Below are 12,875 nucleotides of genomic sequence, written 5' to 3'. Positions count from 1 at the left end.
AAAATGAGAGATCTTAACCAATTCCTTCCTCACAGAAACACCAATTACCGAATGCACAAAATTATGAAACTACATCCCTACTGGGTTGCCAGCTCTGGTTTAACGTATTCCTAATTTGATCACATGGCACCCAATCAGGTAACACCACTCATGTGATGCTGTCACATGACATTTGCCAATATTTGCAAATGTTACTGCATTAACAATGATTGAGAAACTCAATTAAGAAGACCTGAATACAATACTTGACATATTGTTTTATATTGAAATGAATAACTAATTTATAAATTAAAGAATACAATATAGAAAGATTTAAAAGATAAGTAATGTTTAAATACAAGCTACATGATGTTTCTACAGCACCGGCCACAATGGTATTTCCTTGGCGTTTCTAAATGATTTCACAAAAACATTAATACTAGTTCTAATTAACATTTTTGTACAATTTTATGACTTTTTACAATGCACGGCAATTTATGGAAAATAATAAATAAAACTAAGACCAGACCTAAATCAATTCACTGGCTCCCACACCCCCAGCTGAAGTCCAGCATCAGGGTGGTGAGGCTCAGTCCTCAGGGAACAGCACCAATGCAGCCTGACTCATGTAATAAACATATATTAGCACATCACAGGGCAACATGAACTCTTCCCCCTTCCAGTGCATGTCACCCTCTCTCTCCCTCCTTCCAGAGCACGCCACCCACGCTCTCCCTCCTTCCAGTGTGCGTTGCATATTTGTTGCCCATCCCTAATTGCCTTTGAGAAGGGGGTGATGAGCTGCTTTCTTGAACTGCTGCAGTCCATCTGGTGTGGGTACACCCACTGTTAGGTAGGGAGCTCCAGGATTTTCATCCAACGACAGTGAAGGAAAGACGATATATTTCCAAGTCAGGATGTTCTGAGGATGGTATTCTCACGCATCTGCTGCCCTTGTCCTTCCAGGTGAAAGAGCTCGCGGGTTTATAAGGTGCGGTCGAAGGAGGTGTGGTGAGTTGCTGGAGTACATCTTATATATGGTACACACTGCTGCCTCTGTGCATCGGTGGTGGAGGGAGTGAATGTTGAAGGTGGTGGATGGGATGCCGATTAAGCGGGCTGTTTCATCCTGGATGGTGTCGAGCTTCTGGAGTGTTGTTGGAGCTGCACTCATCCAGGCAATCCCAATGTTGATAGTGGCGAATTCAGTGATGGTCATGCCATTGAATTATAATGGGAGATTGTTAGGTTCTGTCTTGTTGGAGATTGTCATTGCCTAACATGGTGTGGCACAAATGTTACTTGCCACTTATCAGCCCAAGCCTGAATGTTGTCCAAGTCCTGCTGCATATGGATACTTAAGTATCTGAGGAGCTGTGAATGGTACAATCAGCAAACATCCCCACTTCTGACCTTATGATGAAGGGAAAGTCATTGTTGAGGCAGCTGAAGATGGTTGGGCCTACGACACTACCCTAAGGAACTCCTGCAGTGATGTGCTGGGGCTGAGATTATTGGCCTCCAACAACCACAACCAGCTTCCTTTGTGCTAGGAGAGTTTTCCCCTTGATTCTCATTGACTTAAATTTGGCTAGTGCTCCTTGATGCCACACGGTCAAATGTTGCCTTGATATCCAGGGCAATCACTCTCACCTCACCTCGTGTTCAGCTCTTTTGTCCATTTGGACCAAGGCTGTAATGAGGTCAGCAGCCGAGTGGCCCTGGCGGAGCCTAAACTTAACATCGGTGATCAGGTTATTGCTGATTAAGTGGAGCTTGATAGCACTGCCAATGACACCGTCCATCACTTTGCTGATTATCGAGAGTAGACAGTAATTGGCCAAATTGGATTTGTCTTGCTTTTTGTGGATAGAAAATACCTGTGCAATTTTCCACATTGTTGGGCAGATGCTAGTGTTGTAGCTGTACTGAAGCAGCTTGGCTAGGGGCACAGCTAGTTGTACAGTACAAGTCTTCAGCACTATTGCCAGAACGTTGTCAGAGCCCAAAGCCTTTGCAGTATCCAGTGCCTTCAGCAATTTCTTGATATCACGTGGAGCGAATCGAATTGGATCACACTGAGATGCTGAGGACCTCAGGAGGAGGCCAAGATGGATCATCCACTCAGCACTTTTGGCTGAAGGTGGATGCAAATGCTTCAGCCTTTTCTTTTGCACTGATGTCCTGGACTTCTCTATCATTGAGGATGAGGATATTTGTGGAGCTTCCTCCTCCGGTTTGTTGTTTAATTGTCCACCACCCATACATGACTGGATGTGACAGGACTGCAGTGCTTAGATCTGATCTTTTGGTTGTGGGATCGCTTAGCTCTGTCTATTGCCTGCTGTTTCCACTGTGGCATGCAAGTAACCCTGTGTTGTAGCTTCGCTGGGTTGACATCTCATTTCCCAATATGCCTGGTGCTGCTCTGCCTCCCTCTGAGTGTCACTCTCGATCCCTCCCCAGTGTGTTTTTCTCTTTCTCTCTCCCTCCCTCCAGTGTCTCACTCCTTTCCTGAGTACATGACATTCTCTCTCTCCCTCCTTCCCCCAGTGTGTTGCTCCCTCACTCGCTCCCCCAGTATGTGACGCTCTCTCTCCCTTTCCCCAAGTCTGTTCCTCTCTCTGTGTTGCTCTCTCTCTCTCTCACTCCCTCCCTTCCTCCCCGTGTGTTGCTCTCTCTCACTGTCCCCCAGTGTGATCCTCTCTCCCTCCCAGAGTGTGTGTTGCTCCCTCGCTCCTCCTTCTGAGTGTCTGACATTCCCTCTCTCCCCTCCCCAGTGCGTTGCTCTCTCTTTTTCTCTCCCTCCCAGAGTGTGGGTGTGCTCTCTCTCCCTTCCCCCACGTGTGTTGCTCTCTCCTCCTCGCCCAGTTTTTGTTTCTCTTTCTCCCACTACCGGTTGTTTTCTTAGGACTCAAGAGTTTCCAGGCAATTTTCATTGGGCCTGATGCCATCACCTTCACAGCTTAAAAAGTGAGATTAGTTTGGTTTGGATAGCTTATTCAGCTGGCATGATGGGTTGAATGGCCTCCTTCTGTGCTGTATTTTGTTCTATGTTCTATGAAGTCCCACGACAGCCTTGGTGTGGGATGCAGATGTGGGAACTCCACGCAAACAGTGTCTGTTTCCCTCAAGCTGGCAGCAGTAGCATTGGGAAACCAATCACCCATTCCAGTATTGAGAATCTTAATTCCTACCCTCATCCTGCAATTTCCCTAAGGAGATCACCAGAGACTTATTTAATTAAAATGTTAAAATGTTGAGGAATTGCACATTTACTTCAACACCACCATGAACGGACACTCTCACTCTCTCCTCCTTCCATTCTCACTCGCACATAATTAGACAACAAGCTGGCTGAAATGTTTTAAACTCAATTGAAATTACATCTGTTTGCATGTATCACACAATTCCAGCAGCTATTGTTCGCTCATCCTCTTGTGTGGCAGGAATTGGTAAAATTGTACCAAATAGACAGTATACGCCCCCTCACTGGATTGCCATGAATCACAACAGAATAGTAACATTTCAAATTACAAACCTCAGTCATCCAGGGAAGAAGGAAAATCAAAAGGTTGGAAAATACTGTTTACTGTTGCGGCAATCTCAGTTTTGAAAAAAAAAGGTCATGTTCACAAAGTGAAGTTGGATGGCCCCGAGGATCATGCATCTACGGTGAAAGAAGCTGAAATGTTACTTACTGTACGTATCAGGCAACAGAGGGTTTTGTGGAACATCACAACTGGAGATGTTTGAAAGGTTGAGGTTTCTTCTTTTCAGTACAGAACTGTGGTTAAAAGTAATTGGAGATATAAAATGATTGGTTTAAACTGCAGGTGAGTTGTTCAAAGCATTGCTAGTGACTAAATCTTGACACACAAACATATTTACAGCTAGTGTACAGCTCTTTATTATAATGACATTTTTAAAAAATAACCAAAAACATCCAAATTCACAAAGAACAAAAGGTCAGGCAGCAGTGGACCTGCAGGTGCCTTGTAGTTGTGGTTTACAGAAATCGAGCTGTATAACCATCAGTTGTATATTGTATATGTAATCATACATACCAATACTTGTGTTAAATAATTTGAATTCAGAGAGCACCTTTCACTTCAAGATGCCCCAAAGTGCATCACAATCAATTCATTATTTCTGAAGCATAGTTATTGTCAGCAAAAATAGCAGCTAATTTGTACTGAGAATGGTCCTATAAACAGCAATAGTTTAATGTCTCATCATCTGACAGAAAGCACCCCAATGTTGCAGGACACCCAAATATCAGCCCATATATTGAGCCAGATCTTACGATAAGAATAAGGGTGAGGCGAACAGCACTCACTGTTGCAACTGGGTAAATCAGACAGCAACTTATGGCGTCCGCACATAGGCTGTTAAATGCGGACATCTGAGGCTGCTGTCAGTGATACCCTGATCCTCCACAGGGTGTGCTGTTTCAGTCCTTGCCAATAGACTCTTGTACTGAAATAAATGCAATGACATGATGTGTGTTCAGGCTGGTGTGTTCAGGTCTAAGTGATTTACTGGAGTGATAAATCAAAATTACTGCCAATCACCCTCTCTGCGACCCTCTCCCCATAACCTAATGACCCCCCACCACCAAAGGTCAGTTAAGTTAAAATTCAGGCCTATGGGCCACAGTGAGGATGCTTCTTTCTGGTTACTTGAACTCTTGCCACAGAGACCACAGATCCCCTGTAGAGGCCACTATGCTGGATTAGACGCGAGATTAGAGTAAATTTGTGCTCTAAAGCTGATAAAAATTTTGTGGCCAGCTGTCAGTGAGGTGAACGGCGGGCATCATTCCTTCAAAGATAACCACAAAATCCGAGCTACAAGCTCAGAGTTTAGCTGGAATTCACAAACTTCTTATCCAAAGGCAATACAACTATCACTTTGTCAAACTGATACATAAATTTAAAAATTAATTATCTGGTTTTTTTTTCATTTTGAGGGGTCATCTGTGTAGTGTTAACAGTGCATAAGACACAGCCTAGCACACCCATGCATGCTTATTTAGTTTTTCCAATATGTAAGATATCTAAGTATCCCTGCACACATTTCCAACAGGCCAAAAAGTCCTTGGTAAGATCTAGCAGTTATTGATCTCCCACAACAGCCAAACAGGCTGCAAATAAGATGAGAGGGTTGTCCTTGATTAGGTCTAGCAAGTTATCAAGCTCCTGTAATAGCTAGACTGCAAACAACAAGATAAGGTAAAATATAAAAACAGTGGAATTTGCTCTGCATGTGGAGGCACAGAAGGCAGGATCCTGACATCAAACGCTCCTCCCAACAGAACCAGCTGATATTGTGTCTGCTGTATTAATTACTTGTTGATGTACTAGGCTGTTCTTGAGCTTAAGAATTCTGTTTTGCTAGTGATTCAGCTTGTTATTACACCTGTGATGGCTATGGGTTCTTTAAAATCTAATAAAATGTACTCGCAACACACCATTTTGGTTTAGTCTCCTTCTGAATCTCAAAGGCGAGATACTTGGCAAATTCAATTTCATGCTGGTTATTGGTTTTCAGTGCAACTGGGAACTCGGTGTGCAAATAGTCAACCAGTTGCTCATATGAAGGAGCTCTTCAAAGTGACACTGGAATGAGGAGCAACGCCAGCCATGGAAGAAACTGAAGGTAATTTCAAACAACAGCCTAACCATAAAGCATATGAATGCAGGGGAAAAACAAATGAAGCAGCTTGGAAGAATATTCAAATGCAGTAAGATGGGTTTGGAGCACTTTGACACTTTTTGGAATATTAAAACAGTGACACTTAAAACCTTAGCCCACTGAACACACACCATTACTATAAACTACACACTTATTTATTTAGAGATACAGCACTGAAACAGGCCCTTCGGCCCACCTGTGCCAACTAACAACCACGCATTTATACTAATCCTACATTAACACCATATTCCCTACCACATCCCCACCATTCTCCTGCCACCTACCTACACTAGGGGCAATTTACAATGGCCAATTTACCTATCAACCTGCAAGTCTTTAGCTGTGGGAGGAAACCGGAGCACCCGGCGGAAACCCACACGGTCACAGGAACTTACAAACTCCGCACAGGCAGTACCCAGAACTGAACCCGGGTCACTGGAGGTGTGAGGCTGCGGTGCTAACCACTGCACCGCCCACTTAAGATATATAACTTAAAATAATGACTTGTTCTTAATTCATGGGATTTGAGCTTCACTGGCAAGACCAACATTTGTTGCTTATCCCTAATTGCCCTCGAGAAGGTAGTGGTGAGCAGCCTTCTTGAACCACTGGTTCTAGGTGGTGTAGGTACACCCATAGTGCTGTTAGGAAGGGAGTTCCAGAACTTTAACCCAGCAACAGTGTAGGAATGACAATATAGGTCCAAGTCAAGGATGGTGTGTGACTAAGAAGGAAACTTGCAGGTGGTGGTGTTCCCATACATCTTCAGCCCTTGTTCTTCCTGGTGGTGGAGGTCACAGGTTTGGAAGGTGTTGTCAGAGGTGCTGTGTCACATTGCAGTCACTGTGTGCCACTGGTGGAGGGAATGAATGTTTAAAGGTGGGATGCTGATCAAGGGGACTGCTTGATGGAAGGTCTCGAGCTTCTAGAGTGTTGGAGCTACACTCATCCAGGCCACTGGACATTATTCCACCACATTCCTGACTTGTGCCTTGTAGATGGTGATCAGGCTTTGGGGAGTTTGGAGGTGAGTTACTAGCCACAGAATTCCCAGTCTCTTACCTGCTCTAGAAGCCACAGTATTTATATGGCTGGTCCAGTTAAGTTTTAGTTGTAAGTAGTAAGGTTTATCAGTATTAGTAGGGTTTAAATTAGTAACATAAGTGGATGGTGAGTAGAGACATTAATTAAAAATTGATTCGGAAAATAATTAATTAACTTGTTAAGTTAAACACATTAAGGATGGCAGGGCAGGGGATGTTTTGCGGCTGCAGTACGTGGGAGCTGGTGGACACCAGTGTGATCCACAGCAAACACATCCGCAGTAAGTGTCTACAGCTTGAGGAATTTCAGCTCAGAGGTGATGAGCTGGAGGCCGAGCTACAGCCACTGCGATGCATCAGGGAGAGGGAGACAGTCACGCCACTTAGGCTAGGCTCTTCTGAATTGGTCAATGGTCAGGGATGGGTGTGGGGGTTATGACTGCCAGTGAGGCAGGTAAGGGTATCAAGAAGGTACAGATGGAGGAGCCTCAGCTCCTGTTGCAATTGTCCAACAGGTCTGAGGTTCTTACAGCTTATATGGATGAGAGCAGGGGCTGTAAAGTAGGTGAGCAAACTGACCATGGCACCGTGGTATAGGAAGCCTTTCAAATGGGGGTAGGAAATAGGAATGTAGTGATAGTAGGGGACAGTATAGTCAGAGGGATAGACACAGTTCTCTGCAACCGAGAGCAAGAGTCCAGAAGGCTGTGTTACCTGTCCAGTGCCAGGGTTCAGATCATCTGCTCAGGACTGGAGATGAACTTGCAGTGGGAGGGGGAAGATCCAGTTTGTTGTGCTCCATATGGGTACCAATGACACAGATAGGACTAGGAAAGAGGTTCTGCTAGGGAGTATGAGCAGCTAGGGGCTAAATTAAAAAGCAGAACCACAAAGGTAATACTGGATTACTACCTGAGCCACAAGCAAATTGGCACAGGGCAAATAAGATTACAGAGTTGAATGCGTGGTTCAAAGACTGGTATGGTAGAAATGGGTTTCAATTCATGGGGCACTGGCACCAGTACTGGGGAAAGTGGGAGCTGTACTGTTGGGACGGTCTTCACCTGAACCATGCTGGGACCGGTGTTCTGGTGTGTCTATAACTAGGGCAATAGAGAATGCTTTAAACTAAATAGTCGGTGGGGGGGGGGGTGGGGGGAGTAATCAAGGGAGGGGAGATGTGGTAAATTAAATGGAAAGCACAAGGCGACAGTGCAGGGTAACGATATGGGTAATGACAACCAGAGTGTGGCAGGAGAGGACAGAGAGTACAAACTTAAGAGTGCACCAGCAAATAAGGCCAGAGTTTGCAAAAATGGTAAAAAGACAGAACTGAAAACTCTATTCGAAAGTGCACAGCATTTGTAATAAAACAGATGAATTGATGGCACAAATAGAAATAAATATGTATGACCTGACCCGATAGCCATTTCAGAGATGTGGTTGCAAGGTGACCATAGCTGGGACCTAAACAGTAAAGGGTATTTGACATTTCAGAAGGACAGGAAGCTAGGAAAAGGTGGTGGGATAGCTCTGTTAATTAAGGATGACATTAGTACAATAGTGAGAGATGACCTTAATTCAAAAAATCAAGATGTAGAATCAGTTTGGGTAGAGGTAAGAAATAGCAAAGGAAAGTCACTTGTGGGAGTAGTTTATCGATCCCCTTTAACAGTAGCTACACTGTAGGATAGAGTTTACTAGAAGAAATAATGGGAGCTTGTAAGAATGATATTGTAATGATCATGGGCAATTTTAATCTACATATAGACTGCATGAATCAGATTGGCAAAGGTAGCCTGGAAGAAGAGTTCAAAGAATGTGTTTGGGACTATTTCTTAGAGCAGTATGTTCTAGTGCCAGTGAGCAGGCTATTCTAGACCTGGTAATGTTCAATGAGACAGGATTAATGAATGACCTCATAGTAAAAAGAAGCCTCTAGACAACAGTGATTATAACATGATGAATTTCACATTCAGTTTGAGGTCGAGAAGTTTTTTAAAACTTAAATAAAGGCAATTACAAAGGTATCAAGATAGAGTTGGCCAAAGTGAACTGGGAAATTAGGTTAAAAGATAGGGCAGTAAAGATGCAGTGGCAGACATTTAAGGAGATATTTTGTAACTCTCAGCAAAAATTTATTCCAGTGAGAAAGAAAGACTCTACCAAAAGGATGCATGTGAAGAAGTCAAAGATAATATCAAATCAAAAGAAAAAGTGCACAATATTTGAAGATTAATGGTAGATCAGAAGATTGGACAGATTTTAAAAACCAGCAAAGAATGACCAAAAGACTTGGAGTATGACAGAAAGCTAGCTAGAAATGTAAAAATAGATAGTAAGAGTTTCTACAAATATTTAAAAGGAAAAGAGGAACTCAAGTGAGCATTGGTCCTCTAGAGAGAGAGTCTGGGGAATTAATAATAGGTGACAAGGAAATGGCAGAAGTGTTGAACACGTATTTTGTGTTGGCCTTCACTGTAGAACAAACAAAAAAATCCCAAAGATACTTCAAAAACAATCACAAATCACCAGGGACAAGGTACTGGGAAAACTATTAGAGCCAAGGGCTGACAAGTCCCCAGGACCTGATGGCCTGCATCCTAGGGTCTTAAAAGAAGTTGCTGCAGAGATAATAGAGGCATTAGTTGTGATCTTCCAAAATTGCCTAGATTCTGGAATGGTCCCAGCAGATTTGAAAATAGCTAATATAACACTTCTATTCAAGAAAGGAGGGAGACAGGAAGCAGGAAACTATAGGCCAGTTAGCCTAACATCTGTCATAGGGAAAATGCAATAAACACAAACGTTCCATTTGCCTTCCGAATCACTTGCTGCATGTCGGTACTAACTTTTTGTGAATCCTGTACCAGGACACCCAGATCCCTCTGTACCACTGAGTTCTACCAGCTCATCAAGGGGCAGCTCACTCTTACAAAAAAAACTTCTGTTTATTTTTTATTCCAACACTCAAATTAGTCTTGTACTATTTCTGAATATTGTTAAACAGAAAATTGGCTCATCGTGTTTACAGCTTAATTCCAATTCCTGCTTCAGCAGTCATTCAGAATTAAACAATCTACGGATATTTCTTTGCAAATATACTTGATGGAATAGTTCTAACAAGTGGTGATGGGAGGGGCCAACAAAATTTGCCACAAAGCTCAATTATCTGAAAAAAGAAACAACAGCAACAACAGTGGACATGAGTCACTCTCAGTGAAGGACAGCTTGAAAATATAGAAACAGATATAAAAAGAATTCCGGAAGAAAAGAAGAAAACAATGTGCCTGCATTTGCTTGATAGAGTTTATCAGGGAACTGCTACATGGACTTCCCATAAACACTAAGAGATTTTGTCCGATACCATGTGGGACAGTTTAAGTCAGGATTGATACTGGATGCAATGTTCCTCTTGATTTAAAAGCCTGCAAACATGTCCGTTCAAGACAACACATGAATGAAATTTATACGCAATACCAGAGGGTGCCTGTTGCTTGCAAAAGAAAAATCTACCCTCTCATGAAATCAAAATCTCCATACAAAAGTTTTGAGAAAATTGACTAGGGGAGGGGGAAAAAGTCCCTTTAAGCACCTCCAGGCCAATTTCGAAAACAAGCCTGACCAAATGCTTCAGTAAGGGAATATAGATTCTGTGGCACATTCCCAAGCTAATGGAATGTGGCCTTTTATCTCAAGGGGGCTGGAATACAAATGGGAGGAAGTTTTTGATTCAGTTGCATCGAGCCTTGGCCAGCTCCCTCAGGAGCACTGCATTCAGTTTTGGGAACCACACCGCAGGAAGGATATAATGGCCTTGGAAGGGGTACAATGCAGATTCACTAGAATTATGCTAGGGTTTATAGGGTTTAATTTGGAAGATCATTTGCATAAACTTGGTTTCTCGTCCCTCAGATTTAGAAGATTGAAGGATGATCTGATCAAGGTATTTAAATATTTAAAAGTTTGGTCATCTGATCGAATCCTTATGTGGTTTAGTGTCACACTTTGTTTTATAATGCTCCTGTGAAGCGTCTTGAGACATTTTGTTATGCTAAAGGTGCTATATAAATATACAAGTTGTTGTTAAAGGATTTCTCGAACTGCAGTAATTCAACAGTAGATGGTGAATGTTTAGCATTTTTAACTAAATTTATTTCATTGGTTTGATCTCTCTCCAACACTACATCAGAATGTACATAATATAATTATATATATTACATAATAATGTACATAATCATAACTACCTCTGCTCCTAATTCGTATGTTCGTATATCATTCCAGAATGCACATGGTCTAACACAACAGTGACATAGGTTTTTAAGTTTAAAAAAATTATGCATCAAATAAGTAAAAGAAATATGACTTTTCAGTGCTTCAGAGAATAATTCAGCTGTAGGACTGAATCGTCGAGAGATTTGATTCCAGTTCCCAGATTTGATCTGTGGTTTGTCCTGCCCGAATCAGTTAAAATTCTGAACCCGATAGGTCACCACAATTGGTCTTGACTAAACATCGAATTACTGCAGTTCAAATAATAACAACAACTCATATTTATATAGCACCTTTAACATAATAAAATGCCCCAAGTCGCTTTACACGAGCATTATAAAACAAAAATGACATCGAGTCGCATGAGGAGATATTAGGTCAGCTGACCAAATTGTCTATTTCATTAAGCTCAAGAAAGAGGAGAGGGTGGTGGTGGTGGTAGCTAGTGAGAGGAAAATATAACATAGGAATTGCTAAATGATTAAAAAAAAAGAACAAGGTTCATCTAGTTCAGCTTCTACCATCCTGGTAGTCACACAATACAATGATAATAGGGTTATAGTCATAGAGTGATTTATGACACAGAAAGAGGCCATTCTGTCCATCGGGTCCATGCCATCTCTCCACAGAGCAATCCAATCAGTCCCACTCACCAACTTGATCTCCATAAAAGACAATGGAGTTTTTGACTAATCATAGCAATCAATCAATCAGTCTACAACAGACTCAGGCATGAGGTAAGGAAAGCCTAAGTAGTAGAAAGCTTTGGGAACCTCAAGTCCAAGTCACATCTTCCTCTCAAGCATGCTTTTACCATACATATTTTAAATTACTCATACTATATCCCAAAATATTATTTTCTGTTTCAGCTAAGATATGCTACATATTCACTGCAAAGGCTCATACACGATGAAGCAAATTAGACAAGATACCAGGGCTTCAAGCAGCCATGGAATTACCAAGACTACACCAGCAGAAAAGAAGGGGGAAGAAGTTAGAAAAAGGAGGGATATTGTTAAGATAAGCATTCCAGTGATACAAGTAGTAATTCCATATATGCAGTTTCTTTAACACAATTTTTTTTTTTATTTGTTCCTGGGATGTGTGCGTCACTGGCTAGGCCAGCATTTATTACCCATTCCTAATTGCCCTAGAGAAGGTGGTGTTGAGCTGCTTTCTTGAACCACTGCAGTCCTCACGATGTAGGTACGCCAACAGTGCTGTTAGGAAGGGCATTCCAGGAATTTGACCCAGCGACAGTGAAGTAACGGCGATATAGTTCCAACTCAGTTTGGTGCGTCACTTAGAGGGGAACTTGCAGGTGCTGGTGTTCCCATGCATCTGCTGCCCTTGTCCTTCTAGGTGGTAGAGGTCGCGGGTTTGGAAGGTGCTGTCAAAGGAACCTTGGCGAGTTGCCGCAGTGCATCTTGCAGATGGTACACACTGCTGCCATTGTCCAGTGGTAAAGGGAGTGAATGTTGAAGGTGGTGGATGGGGTGCCAATCAAGCGGGCTGCTTTGTCCTGGATTATGTTGAGCTTCTGGAGTGTTGTTGGAGCTGCACTGATCCAGGCAAGAGGAGAGTATTCCATCACGCTCCTGATTTGTGCCTTGTAAATGGTGGACAGGCTTTAGGGAGTCAGAAGGAGATTTACTCATTGCAGAATTCCGAGCCTCCGACCTCCTCTTGTAGCCACAGTATTTAAGTGGCTGGTCCAGATAAGTTTCTCGTCAATGGTAACCTCAAGATGTTGATGGTGGGAGATTCAGCAATGATAATGCTGTTGAATGTCAAGGGGAGTTGGTTAGATGGTTAGACCTCCTCTTTTGTTCCTTTACTTGTTCTATTACCATCTCATTTTGTCTTCATTCTCATCCCTTTTGT

The 12,875-nt window shown here is 42.6% G+C and overlaps 1 protein-coding gene across 7 annotated transcripts in view; it reads right to left on the bottom strand.

Moving 5' to 3' along the window:
* Positions 1-12,875, bottom strand: part of arap2 (ArfGAP with RhoGAP domain, ankyrin repeat and PH domain 2) — a 413,638-nt gene that overhangs the window by 321,574 nt on the left and 79,189 nt on the right. For all 7 annotated transcript variants that reach the window (XM_068036991.1, XM_068037024.1, XM_068037005.1 and 4 more), the window contains one exon: positions 3,681-3,766. In XM_068036991.1, coding sequence (XP_067893092.1) covers positions 3,681-3,766 — 86 coding nt within the window. The remainder of the gene's footprint in view (positions 1-3,680; positions 3,767-12,875) is intronic.

The sequence above is a fragment of the Heterodontus francisci genome, chromosome 1 (genome assembly GCF_036365525.1).
Source record: "Heterodontus francisci isolate sHetFra1 chromosome 1, sHetFra1.hap1, whole genome shotgun sequence".
NCBI classification, from domain to species: domain Eukaryota; kingdom Metazoa; phylum Chordata; class Chondrichthyes; order Heterodontiformes; family Heterodontidae; genus Heterodontus; species Heterodontus francisci.
The sequence above is the reverse complement of the archived record's forward strand: the minus strand, read 5'-3'. Positions and strand labels throughout refer to the sequence as shown.